The sequence below is a fragment of the Cnephaeus nilssonii genome (genome assembly GCF_951640355.1).
Source record: "Cnephaeus nilssonii genome assembly, chromosome: 15".
NCBI lineage: Eukaryota > Metazoa > Chordata > Mammalia > Chiroptera > Vespertilionidae > Cnephaeus > Cnephaeus nilssonii.
In genome coordinates, this window is record NC_137086.1 from 66,051,305 (window position 1) to 66,064,672 (window position 13,368).

Genomic DNA, 13,368 nt, shown 5'->3' on the forward strand with positions numbered 1-13,368 from the left:
CATTCATATTATTTAATATAACTGAAATGTCTCCACAATATTTATAACTGATACTGCCTAATTCAAAAAAGCAAATGCAAATAGTGGCCCTCAACTTTGTGTTTACAGCATGATTTTGAGAAAAATGATTTTTGATGGTACATGTGAAAGGATTAAAAGACTAAACAATACTAAACATGTTAGCAATCATTGTAACCTGGAATCTACTCTAGCATAACAATGAGTTATCTACACTAATAAAAGAGAAACATGCAAATTAACCATCACTCTGCTACACCCACAAGCCGCGCCCACCAGCCAATCAGGAGCGAGTATGCAAATTAACCCAACCAAGATGGTGGCCGGCCACGGAGCTGGAGCAAGCAGGAGGCTTGGGTTGCCCCGGCAATGGAGGAAGCCAAGCTTCCTGCCCGTCCTGGCCTCTGCTCAAGGCTACAAAGTTTCAATTATAGAAGATAAATAAATCCCAACAAAAATGGCAGCAGCCACGGAGCTGGAGCTGAGCAGGAGGCTTGGGTTACCCCCGGCGATGTAGGAAGCCAAGCTTCCCGCCCTGGCTGGCCCTGGCCTCTGCTCAAGGCTACAAAGTTTCAATTATAGAAGATAAATAAATCCTAGATACTTGCTTCGAGCCAGCCCTGGCCTCCACTCAAGGAGGCGCTGAAAAAAAAAGAAAAAGGAAAAAAGGAGGGGCTGGGATCTTGGGTCGCCGGGGGGTGATCAGGCCAGGATGGGATGGCAGGGGCTGTTGGGGGGTAAGCAGACCAGCAAGGGGGCCAGTTGGGGTGAGCAGGCCGTCAGTGGGGGTCAGCTGGAGGTGATCAGGACAGCAGGGTGGGCAGTTTGGAGTGAGCAGGCCAGCAGGGGGGCAGTTGGGGGTGAGCAGGCCAGTGGGGAGAGAAGGTGGGGGTGGGCAGGCCAGCAGGGGGGGCAGTTGGGGGCGAGCAGGCCGGCAGGCAGAGTGGTTAGGGGAAATCAGGCAGGCAGGCAGGCAGGTGAGCGGCTGGAGCCAGCAGTCCCGGATTGTGAGAGGGATGTCCAACTGCTGGTTTAGGCCCGATTCCTATAAACCGGCAGTAGGACATTCTTCGAGGAATCCCAGATTGGAGAGGGTGCAGGCCAGGCTGAGGAACAAGCTCCCCCCAAACTCCCCCCCCCCGTGCATGAATTTCATGCACCAGGCCACTAGTAATGTCTATAAAATTCTATGGGAACTGACTACACTATTCACTGGCCAGCCTTTAGCCTCGGTCACTATTTAAGGACAAGTGTTTTCTGCCCTGCCTCTGTTACAGACTTTACTAGAGGCCCGATGGACGAAATTTTGTGCAAGGGGCTTGGCCCTCGCAGCCCAGGCTTCATCCAAAAGTTCGTTCTGCTGTTCAGTCTAATTAGTCATATTAGCTCTTTATTATATAGGGTGGTTTCCACACCTAAGATCTTGTTTTGACCAAAGTGTAAGGGCTTTACATTGAATTACAAAACCCACTCAGCTCAATGCTCAGTTGACAGGTTCCCCCTCATAGTAATATATACTGTTACAGCCACAAATACTTCTTACATATACACTGATCAGTATTTGGCAGTTACCAGTGAACGGTTTATAGAACAGGAGTTGAGAACCACTGTATTAAGATCTATTTCAAAATATTTAGCTTGTATTTTAAGCACTTTCAGCAAGACACCATAAACACTACTCATTGTTAGAGGGACCTGTGTTTTCTCTTATTAGATTTTCTGAAGGTTATCAGTTTACTGTGAAAGAGCAATAAGCGGTTTCTTTCTTTTCAATATACTTTAAAAAATCAGGCAAAAATTAAACTTTTTGAAATGGAGAAAATCTACACCTGTCCACGACCAATTTCTTTTTAGTTAATTTGGTATTTTGCCAACTAAAAATATTTTTAATATAAATTTATTACCAAGATTGAGCATTAAATATAGCAAATTCTGCAAAAAAAAAAAATTGTAGCAGATACACAAGCTGTAGGTTTGATAATTTAAACTCTTCTAAATAATGTAACTTTAAATAGCAACAGTGACAAGCAGAATTATTTTTAGTCATAAAATTGTATCTGATTTTTTTTATTTTACCAACCCATGTCTTAACTCTTTTTAAAGCCTTATTAAGTTAAGGCTACACTAGCATGTAAGATTAGCTAAGTACAATTTTCAGACATAAGTTATATACACAACACTCAGTGAGGCCAGGGGCCAGAATTCTATTCAGGCTCAATCTTCTGGAACAAAGTTATAAACTTAAAATTCAACAACAAAAAAGCCTATGAAGAGCAGAAATAGCTGACATAAATTCATGATTTTACTTAGCAGGAAGGTCATTTAGGTCCTCATGCTGAGGCCAATGGCCCTTAGTTTTAACTCACATACCTAACAAGTTTAGTTATGCCAGAAGGTTGGAAGTCATGAGAGAGGCTAGAGGCAGACACATATACATGGACATTTTGATAGGAAAGGAGATGGCAGGATCCAGAATAAAGCATAGCCAGGCCATTCAGTACAGGAACAAACATTCACTATGAGCCACAGTCGGGGTATCACAGTTTAATTCACTATGAGCCATAGTCGGGTATCATAGTTTAACAACCATACTATAAAGGAAAATCCTGAGGCACTATAAGATTAAGTTATACTCACTAAACTCTACATATAAGGTTGGGGAAACTGCAACTTACCTTAGAAAATGTTACCCAAAACAATAATCTTTGAAAGTATAGAAAAATAGCCTTTGGGTTCAGAAAGACCTTGTATAGCCTTGGTTTCTTCAACAATGAATACTTACTACCCCATACGGATTTTATAAACATTAAATGTGATAATGTGTATCAGGCTCCCAGACAGCAACCTGCACATGTATAAATGATATTTAGTAAGTGGTGGCATTTTTCATTACAAATCATTAAAAATAGGTTTCCCTTTTCAGAAAAATTCTGTTCTGTGGACTATCTAATTTCATGATCATATTAAATAAAAAAAATTACTGAATCTAGTTTTAATTTATATGTTAAAAGCCAAACACATTATACAAAGCATTATAAAGTCTATATAAAAGCAATTGCAATGCTCTTCCAAAGACTACCTGGAGGCTTAAAGTATTTTCCTGATTTTGGATATCAAACCATTTACTTTTGTGTTTAGAAATAATTAAACATTATGTCAGTATGGAAATTAAATAAGACTCATCAGTTATAATGTCTTTCAAGTTATACACACAGTCGAAACCTCTTACAAAAATAGTTTTGAAAATAGGAACCATAATGGGTGTATAATTTTAATGCCTTGATAACAGTTGGTTGTCACTGTCCTCTTTGCTTTCATATCTACTCAGATGCCAACAAGGGTCCACTAAATTTAATAAAATGCCAAGAGTTAATTGATATAATACGTGAGACTTAGTGAAGCAGATCAATCACTTGAGGAAGGTCTAGCACAGCAGAATTAGGTCACTGGTGTCAGGAAAATGGCAACACTCCCTCACACGGGCTTTTAGACAGTGAGGTGAGACAAAACACCAACCTATTATACAACACAACCTCCAGTTTATGTCATTCAGTGATAAATCAATGTACTCCACGGTATTTCAGATTATTCTCCCCAACATTCAGTGTCAGATGGCATGGAAGATTTGTGTTGCAAAGGAAATTAGAAAACTAGGAAGTGATTCAAGCTATGGTAGATTTTATTTATTTTTTAACACACTGCATTAATCTCACGTTCCTATATTCTTAGTTAGGCAAGCAGCCAGTATTACTTTAGAGACCAGAAAGACAAGTGGCAGAATGCTGTGGCTTGCTAATATTACAGTGCTAGTTAGTGACACCACAAAACATCTCCTCATCCCAGGTTTTGCATCTTCCTACAACATCACTTCAACAACAATGAACTTATTTTTAAAAAATCCACTTAACAAGATGCACATGTTCTGCATCTATATTCCTTACAATTCAAGAAATTCAGTTTCATTTAAGAAGATTCTCTATACTGTAAACAAGTAATTGGAGATTTTTTCATATTAATTCATGACTTCATTACTTTTTTTGCTAAATCTAAGGAAGATTTTTAAAAGTTATATTCTATTAGCACAATGACACAAAATTACATCAACTTACTTTCACCATATATACATTCACACACATGGAGTTTTAAAAGTACAGAATAACTATCATCTCCTACATTTACATAGTGATGTTTAACATGTCTTCTCTGGAAAACAATTCTGTATTTTAAAAACCAGAATTAAACATATTGTCTCTGACTGAATGACAGAATCCTTTAAGATTTCTCTAAATAATATAAAAAGTATACTCTAGATGGAAACACCAATGTATGTTGTAAACACCTTAACAAAAAAAAATTTAAAGATATTTTCATATATGAACATAGATACTTAAGAAAACATTTTTTTGTTGTTGTTAATCCTCACCCGAGGATATTTTTCCCCACTGCTTTTAAGAGCCGGAGGAGGGGAGGGAGAAGGGGGAAGGGGAGGGAGAGACACACACATCCAGGTTTGTGCCCTTGACCAGGAATTGAATCCATAACCCTTTGGTGCACGGGCTGACACTCTAACCACTGGCCAGGGGAGAGATTTTAAATCTTAAAAATATTTACTTAAATTCATTTATTAGATGGTTTTGGCTATCATTACTTTAGCAATTGTTAATAAGCAGTAGGAGTCCCAGATTGGAGAGGGTACAGGATGGGCTGAGGGACAACCCCCCGCCGTGCACGAATTTCGTGCACCGGGCTTCTAGTTGTTAATAAGCAGTATAAAAAACTTTCCAATATATAAAAGAATAAATGGTTTAATCTAAATACAATGGCACCTAATTTACCTACATGAACATTATACATACAGTGAGCCTAGACTTTTAACGAGTTACCTGAATTAAATTATAGATCATGTCTACTTTGTAAAAAATAAATTCTCATGAAAATAACTTTAACATTCCAAACTAATATTCTGATTAAATATCCAAGCAATGAACTAACCATTCCAAGCAACCTAATTCATTTTTACACTTAGGCTGTGAAAATGTTTAACAGTTATATTTACAGTTAGTTGATTTTCATTAAGGGTGACAAAACAATTCAATGGGGAAACAACAGTCTTTTCAACAAATGCCACTAGACAACTGGATAGCCTCATGGACCCCTATCTCATACTACATATAAAAATTACCCCAAAATGAACCAAAGACTTAGGTAAGAAACTAAAACTATAAACCTCTCAGAAAAAAAACATACGTGTAAACCTTCATGACTTTGGATTAGCAATGGTTTCTTAGGTACATACCCAAGAGAACTGAAAACATGTGACCGCCACAAAAACCTTTACACATGTTTATAGCAACACTAGAGGCCTGGTGCACGAAATTCATGCATGGGAGTGTGTGTGGGGGTGTCCCTCAGCCCAGCCTGCACCCTCTCCAATCTGGGACCCCTTGAGGGATGTCTGACTACCTGTTTAGGCCCAATCCCACCGGCACCCTGCCTAAACGGGCAGTCGGACATCCCTCTCACAATCCAGGACTGCTGGATCCCAACCACTTGCCTGCCTGATTGCCCCTAACCACCTCTGCCTGCCATCCTGATCACCCCCTAACCACTCCCATGCCAGCCTGACTGACGCCTACCTGCTCCCCTGCCGGCCCGACTGCCCCTACTGCCCTCCCCTGACGGCCTGGTTGCCCCCAACTGCCCTCCCCTGCAGGCCTGGTCCTCCCCAACTGCCCTCCCCTGCAGGCCTGGTCGCCCCTAACTGTCCTTCCCTGCAGGCCTGGTTGCCCCCTACTGCCCTCCCCTGCTGGCCCAGTCAGCCCTAACTTCCCTTCCTTGCCTGCCTGGTCGCCCCTAACTGCCCTCCCTTGCAGGCCTGGTCCCCCCCAACTACCCTCCCCTGCTGGCCTGGTCCCCCCCAACTGCTCTCTCCTACAGGCCTGGTCCCCCCCAACTGCCCTCCCCTTCAGGCCTGGTCGCCCCCAACTGCCCTCCCCTGCAGGCCTAGTCGCCCCGAACTGTCCTCCCCTGCAGGCCTGATCGCCCCCAACTGCCCTCCTCTGCCGGCCCGGTCACCCCTAACAGTCCTCCCCTGCAGGCCTGATCGCCCCCAACTGCCCTCGCTTGTAGGCCTGGTCCCTCCCATCTGCCGTCCCCTGCTGGCCTGATCGCCCACAACTGCCCTCCCCTGCCGGCCATCTTGTGTCCATATGGGGCAGCCATCTTTGACCACATGGGGGCAGGCATATTGTGTGTTGGAGTGATAGTCAATTTGCATATTACCTCTTTATTATATAGGATAATTCAAAATAGCCAAAAATGGAAACAATCCAAATGCACATCAACTGATGACTGGATTAAAAAGAAATGTAGTATATCCATACAATGGAAAAGTATTTGGCAATAAAAAGGAATGCATAACTGACACATGATAAAACATAGATAAATCCTGAAAACAATATGCTAAGTGAAAGAAGCCAATCACCAAAAACCAAGAATTATATGATTTTGTTTATATGAAATGTCCAGAGTAGGCAAATCTATAAAGATATAAAGTAGAAAGTAGCTGCCCAGAGCTGAGAGAAATGGAGGAAGTTGAAAAGTGGTTGCTACAGGGTACAAAGTTTTGTTATGGGGTGATGAAAATGGTCTACACTTAGACTGTGGTAATGGCTGTAGACCTCTGTGGACAGACTAAAAACTAGTGAAGTACACTCTTGAGATGGTATGTGAAGTATGTCTCAATAAAGCAGCCACCAAAAACAAACAAAAAAAGAAAACAGCAAAGGTTATCTCAAGAGAGAAGATTTAGAGGTGCAGAGATACTGAAGTGTATTTCTCTTTGAAAAACATAATTCTGTAGCATTACTGCTGTGCTAAGATGCTCATTATTCACTTACCTTTTAGAAGGATACATGTTATTGCAGACAGAAGGAGAAGACCTTATTTAGTTTTTGATCTTTTAATTGTTCTTTAAAAAATAAAAAATTTTTGAGTATACAAACACTAGTTACTTTTTGCCCTTTTTTAAAAAATAAATCTTTATTGTTGAAAGTTGCCCCTTTCTTCTTGAAAATCATATTTTGAGTATGTAGCTAAAAATTATGTAATACATTCTGGATACTGTCAGATATCTATTATCTATGAAATGAGGCAGATATGAAGAAAGAACAAAAGGGTCACAGTTTAAAGTTTTAAATGTTTCCCCTTTATCCATACTTAGATATTTAAATACGATGCTTATTTTTTTGTGTGCCTCAGTTTCCTCTTCTAAAAATGGAGCACGACCTTTGATTAAAATCATCTTATAAAAAAAAATACAGGTTTCTCAATATCCCTAAATACTGTCCAGATTATCATAAAATTCAAAAAACAGGATAGCAGCTATGAGGTAAATAACTCTAAGTCACCTGGACCTACAAGGGCAGTAAGAAATCCTTCTAGCTTAGTCAAGCATGTCGGTCTGGTGCCTCAGAAAGATACTGAAGTAGCATTTACAAATAATTAAGAAAAGCATACAAAAAGATGGGAAATAAAGTAAAATGTCTAAAAACACAAAATGATTAAAATAATTATATATTTGAAATAATATAAAATGTTAAATTTATACAAAGATGTTATTCTGTTAAATATAGATCACCATGGGATGTCATATGTTACTTTTTATAAAATAGAACAATCTTCAAAATTGTTAAATTGTTAAGTTCTTTTGCTAGCTATTTTGGCATGTCTAGCAAAAAAGTAATATTATTACTACTTTTCTCAGGATTATAATTTAAGAATGGCATGTGACTAGCATTCTAACCTATTCTCAAATCACTTGGACATGCCCTTACTTTGAAAATTCAAATATATAGTTAAGTTGATAAAAAACATGGGGCTTAGATTTATTTATGGGATTTCCTATAAACCTGACTCTATTTCCATTACCATTTGTTTTATCATTTTGTAAGAAAACTAAATTTAAGACTACCTACAGGATAAATGTTTCCAAATTGTGTATAAGCATTCATAGTGGCTCATATGACCTTAAATCAAGGAAAACATCCATTTCTAGTTGAAATCGAAAACTCACACTTTATTATGCTTCAAATACAGAGTAGCATCTCTCTTTGAAACCACAGTTTCAACTTGCAAAGTATTTTTCCTTATTCTGACAGTTTGATTAAAATTTACACAGACCTAAAGGGCTCAGGCTAAAGAACAGTGCTTTCAGCATCTAAAAGTTTATAGCAATTACTTTTCCACAGAGCAACTGTACTTACATCAATATCCTCTTGCGTAAAAGTTTCTGGATCTTCTCCCATCATGTTGGCTAAATGTCTCTTCCCTATGTTGAACTCCTCAATCTGCTTTTTAATGAAATCCACTGTGTAGGTTTCACGTCTTAAGGCTTTAACATTTTTCTTTGTTGTTACAACTGTGACATGTTTTAGCCTCAATATCTAGCAGAAAATATATGTGGAAAGAAAAGAAAAAAATTTTATATTAAACCATGATCTGTAGGCCACTGTCTCTAAATAAAACGGGATATTCAAACGGTTGTCTTCTTTATTATAGTACTCAGTTGGCAGGAGTCTGCAAACAAGGTAAAAGGCCTGTTAGAATTGTCCCCTGCTCAAAAGCTTGCTTTTTAAAGCCTATGCTTACAAAGTAGTTTAAATTATTAGCACTTCAACACAATAAAAACAAAAATACTATCCACATCCATATTTGATACTGATCCATCAACTTCAGCTACCTGTGATATATATATATATATATATATATATATATATATATATATATATATATCCTCACTGTAGGATATTTTTTCCATTGCTTTTTAAAGAAAGTGAAAGGAAGGGAGGAAGGGAAGGAAGGAAGGAAGGAAGGAAGGAAGGAAGGAAGGAAGGAAGGAAGGAAGGAAGGAAGGAAGGAGGGAAGGAGGGGGGGGAGGGAAGGAGGGAGGAAGAGAGAGAGAGAGAGAGAGAGAGAGAGAGAGACTGAGTCAGAGACATCGATGTGAGAGACACATTGGCTGGTTGCCTCCCACCCACGCCCAGCCAGGATGAACCACAACCAAGGTAACCACAACCGAGGTACCCGCACTGAGGTATGTGCCTTTGACCGGGAATCGAACCTGGGAACCTTTGGTCTGTGGGCCACTAACTACTGAGCAAACAGGCCAGGGCTCCTTGTGATACTTGACATACACGAGATGAAGAGTGACGGTGCCACTTCCTTAAAAAGAGGCAAAGGTACCAGCGGACAGAAGCGAGCGAGCAGTAGAAGTGGGGTAAAGGGACATGTACCCGTAGACTATAGGCACTCACCTTGTTTAGGGTACAAATGCAGCCTATCTTTAAATGCCTTAAAAATAATAGGTTTAGCTTAGTTTGAAACTTTATTCCATGGTCCTTGTTTTAAATTGACACAATGAGGAAACTGCTTCACTAAAAATAGACAATTTCTTAGTATTAATTTGGTTCTTTATGCTCTGTAGAAATAAGGGCTTTCACATCCTCTTAAACTATCAGTAATGATATCACACTTGCTGCTGTGGCAATAGGAATCTCCCCCCCGCCGCCCCCCCGCCGCCCCCGGCATGAATATTTCACCTGCAATAAAAGAAAAGAACCTGAAAAATGTTTTCAAATGGCCATTCAGTTGCATTCAGTAGCTGGAGAGAACTAGAACAGATCTTTCTTGTCCTGGCTTTTCTCAAAATCTTTAATCTGTGGTTCTCAACCTGATTGCTGCCTCAACAAGTCTAAACACTCTTAAGCAATATTCAGACTTAGTAACTCATTCATTTCCCTTTTCATAAATATAAAAATCTCTCTTTAAAGCCTATGCTTACAAAGTAGTTTAAGTGACTAGCATTTCAACACATTAAAAACAAAAATACTACTCACATCCATATTTGATATTGATCTATCAACTTCAGCTACTTGTGATATATATACATATATATATATATATATATATATATGTGTGTGTGTGTGTGTGTGTGTGTGTGTGTGTGTGTGTGTATTTTAATCCTCACTGTAGGATACTTTTTTCCAGTGCTTTTCAGAGAGAGTGGAAGGGAGGGAGGAGGAGGAGGGAGAGAGAGGGAGGGAGGCAGGGAGGGAGGGAAAGAGAAAGAGAGACAGAGAGAGACAGAAACAAAGACAAAGACTTGAGACACCACCAGCACCATCCCTCCCTCATCCATTCCCTAACCCTTTGAGAATCAAAGACTCAAATAACTCTACAGTAATTTGTCACCATAGTTACAATAGAAAAGGAAAAAATATTCAGGACAAATATTAATAGAAAATATCCAATTAATAGAAAAATTATGTTCCAAAGTGTCACAAATTAAAAGTGATAAAATAGTTTCTTGCTATTCTTTGATGAGTAAGAAAGAGCAATTTAAAATTCCATGAAAGTTTATAGTTCACTTTTCCTTGGGAAAGCACAGAGGAGTTTCTCTTGGTATTATGAATAGACAATTACGTTTTTTTACAATGCTCTGGTGATACAATGTTACTAATAAATGAGTAAAACCATGACCCAAACTGGCTTATGTATATAGTTAGGCTGCCCTTATATAGAGAGCCTATTTTCACACCCCTGCTACCTCTCCTCACAGCCACGTGCCACCAGCACCAATTCCCTATGCCAACAGTTTTACCATCTTTCCCCAGGCTTTTCTTTGGATTCCACTGTCTTCTTTGAACAGTGGAGAAAGTTACTTCCCATACTCAAAGTGAAAATGCTTTTCTGCCCCAAGAGACATGGCAAAAGGCATGCATTTGGGGAATAAAAATAACAGTCATAGAGTAGAGGTAATTCTTCCAAATGTTCATTGCCAAAACGATGATTACACTGCTGGTGCTGTAAATAATATGACAAATGTTTTTGTCCATAGCTAAAACAATCCATTCATAATACAGATAAACCCACTATCTGTATTTACTGGAGAAAAGGAGTCTTCCAGTGAACATGGCTCCATTCACTGACATAATGATGCTAGAGGAAGAACAACGTTAGGGAGGAAAGTGGTGTGTTCCATTTGGGCATGATGGGTTCTAGGAGGCAAATGGCTCTGTGTGTGTGTGTGTGTGTGTGTGTGTGTGTGGCACAGGAAAGATCTGAGCTGGAGATATGGTCTGTTAATCACATAGGACATGAAGCAGGGGAAATGGCAGGCGTTAGTGTTTCAATGAGAAACATCTCTTCCATGCAAAGTAGCAAAATAGTTTGTGAGGGTGAGTAGGTGGGGAAATAAGGTTACTTATGTCTCTGGCCACTATTTTCTTTGTGAAATAGGTCATGAGGTGGTCTATAGGGTAAGAAATGATAGGTTTGATGGACTGCATACTTCATATCCAAAGAGTGGTTGTAAAGGGTAGACAGAGCAATGGGGGAAAAAGTAGGAAAAAAAAAACCCCAACCATGTATGTGGCTATTTATACGGGATATTAGCCAAGGGGATAATACCAAAGAAACAGAGATCTACATGGTTTACACTATGTGCAAATTTTCTTCACCAGTTATATTTTTGTTTCCTATATATATATTTCCTTTGTTTGTTTCAGTGGTATACTCAATGCACTACTCAGTTCAGGAGAGTTTTATCTGAAGGCAGACTATACCCTTCAGCGTTCTCAAGTGTTCCATTCCCACACAACACTTCTATCCTGCACTCAGGTCTACTGGATCACAATATTGCAACCCTTTTAAACTCCCATTAGCACTACCCTTGAATATCACTGCCCATATTTTTTATTTAAATTCAGTCATTTTAGGTTTTGTTCTTTTGGCCCAATGTGTTTTAAAAATATGAGATTATCCCATTTAAGTGGGCTTTAATAGATACTGTCTTATTTTAAATCTTATTTTATCTTTAAATTTTTTATGCTTCCTGTTTTTATTCTTTTGCTATATGGTCTGTGCTTTTTAAAATTCATCTTTCTATCTGGCAATTTAGACAGTACATCGCCTGTTTTTATTTTACTAGTTTTCATCCATGTCTCTGATAAAATGTTTACACGTATTTCTCCTACCAACTTCAGCAATAAAGCAATAGCCAATGAACTCTTCACCTACTTATTCTCTTTTTTAATCACAGTAATTATCTATTATTCTGTCCAGTATACACACACACACACACACACACACACACACACACACACACACATATGTATGTATACAATGAGTGGCCAGATTAGTATGACCATCCCATCAGTACGTCGTTGGGCCACCTTTTGCCTTCAATACTGCGGCGATTCTTCTTGGCATTGACCCCACGAGATGTTGAAAGGTTATGTGAGGAATCTGACACCATGCCTGATGAAGAGCACTGTCCGGTTCTGTGAGATTTGATGGTGTGGAACCAGCTGCCTGATGGCTCTTTTAACTTCGTCCCGCAAATGCTCAATTGGATTGAGATCTGGTGATTGTGGGGGCCACCTAAGCAAGGTAAAGTCTCCCTCATGTTCTTGAAACCACTCCTGCACAACACGAGCACCGTGGCATGGCGCATTGTCTTGTTGGAAGAAGCCATCTCCATTGGGATACGCCATCAACATGATAGGATGAACTTGATCAGCAACGATACTTAGGTATGTTGTGCTATTCAGACATTGTTCCACACGAATTAAAGGGCCCAAATCATGCCAGGAAAACATGCCCTCCACCATAACACTGCCCCATCAGCTTGAAGGGTTGTACTCATGCATGTGAGGTGCATGCTTTCGTGCTGTTTCCGCGATATTCTCACTCTGCCATCTGCATGATGCAACTGGAAACGTGATTCATCGGACCACATGACTTTTTTCCAATGCTCGACTGTCCAATCCTTGTGTTCCTGTGCGAACTGGAGACGTTTTATCTCGGTAACTGCAGACAGCAAAGGTGTTCAAACAGGCCTTCAGCTTCCATATCCCATACGATGCAGTGTACGGCTAATTTGCCTACAAATGTCAGGTGGTCATAATAATCTGGCCACTCAGTGTATGTATGTGTGTGTGTGTGTGTGTATATAAATGTCTTACTTCTTGTCCCTTTTTTCTGCATTCTGTATGATTTATAAACATTTAGTCCTTGGTTTCTTGGTGTGTGTGTTTTTCCCCTTTCTCTGCAGTGCCAATTCTGCAGTCACTCTGAGTTTTTAGATTCTTACTATATATCATCAGTCCATCTTCAAAATTCTTTCCTTTTAGCTTCTTACTATATATCATCAGTCCATCTTCAAAATTCTTTCCTTAACAGTTTATTTTAATCATATCTATTTCACAGAACTCTCCCTCACCCAACATTTTAAAGAATGTTCTTGGTAGTGTTAAGTAATTAAAATAACTTGCATTTTGTTGAGTAAAT

At 39.4% G+C, this 13,368-nt stretch overlaps 1 protein-coding gene across 1 annotated transcript in view; it reads right to left on the reverse strand.

The window, feature by feature from the left end:
- MRPS9 (mitochondrial ribosomal protein S9) overlaps positions 1 to 13,368 on the reverse strand; it is a 69,357-nt gene that overhangs the window by 47,332 nt on the left and 8,657 nt on the right. The window contains exon 2 of the mRNA XM_079792436.1: positions 8,283 to 8,462. Within this exon, the coding sequence (XP_079648562.1) occupies positions 8,283 to 8,462 (180 nt within the window). The remainder of the gene's footprint in view (positions 1 to 8,282; positions 8,463 to 13,368) is intronic.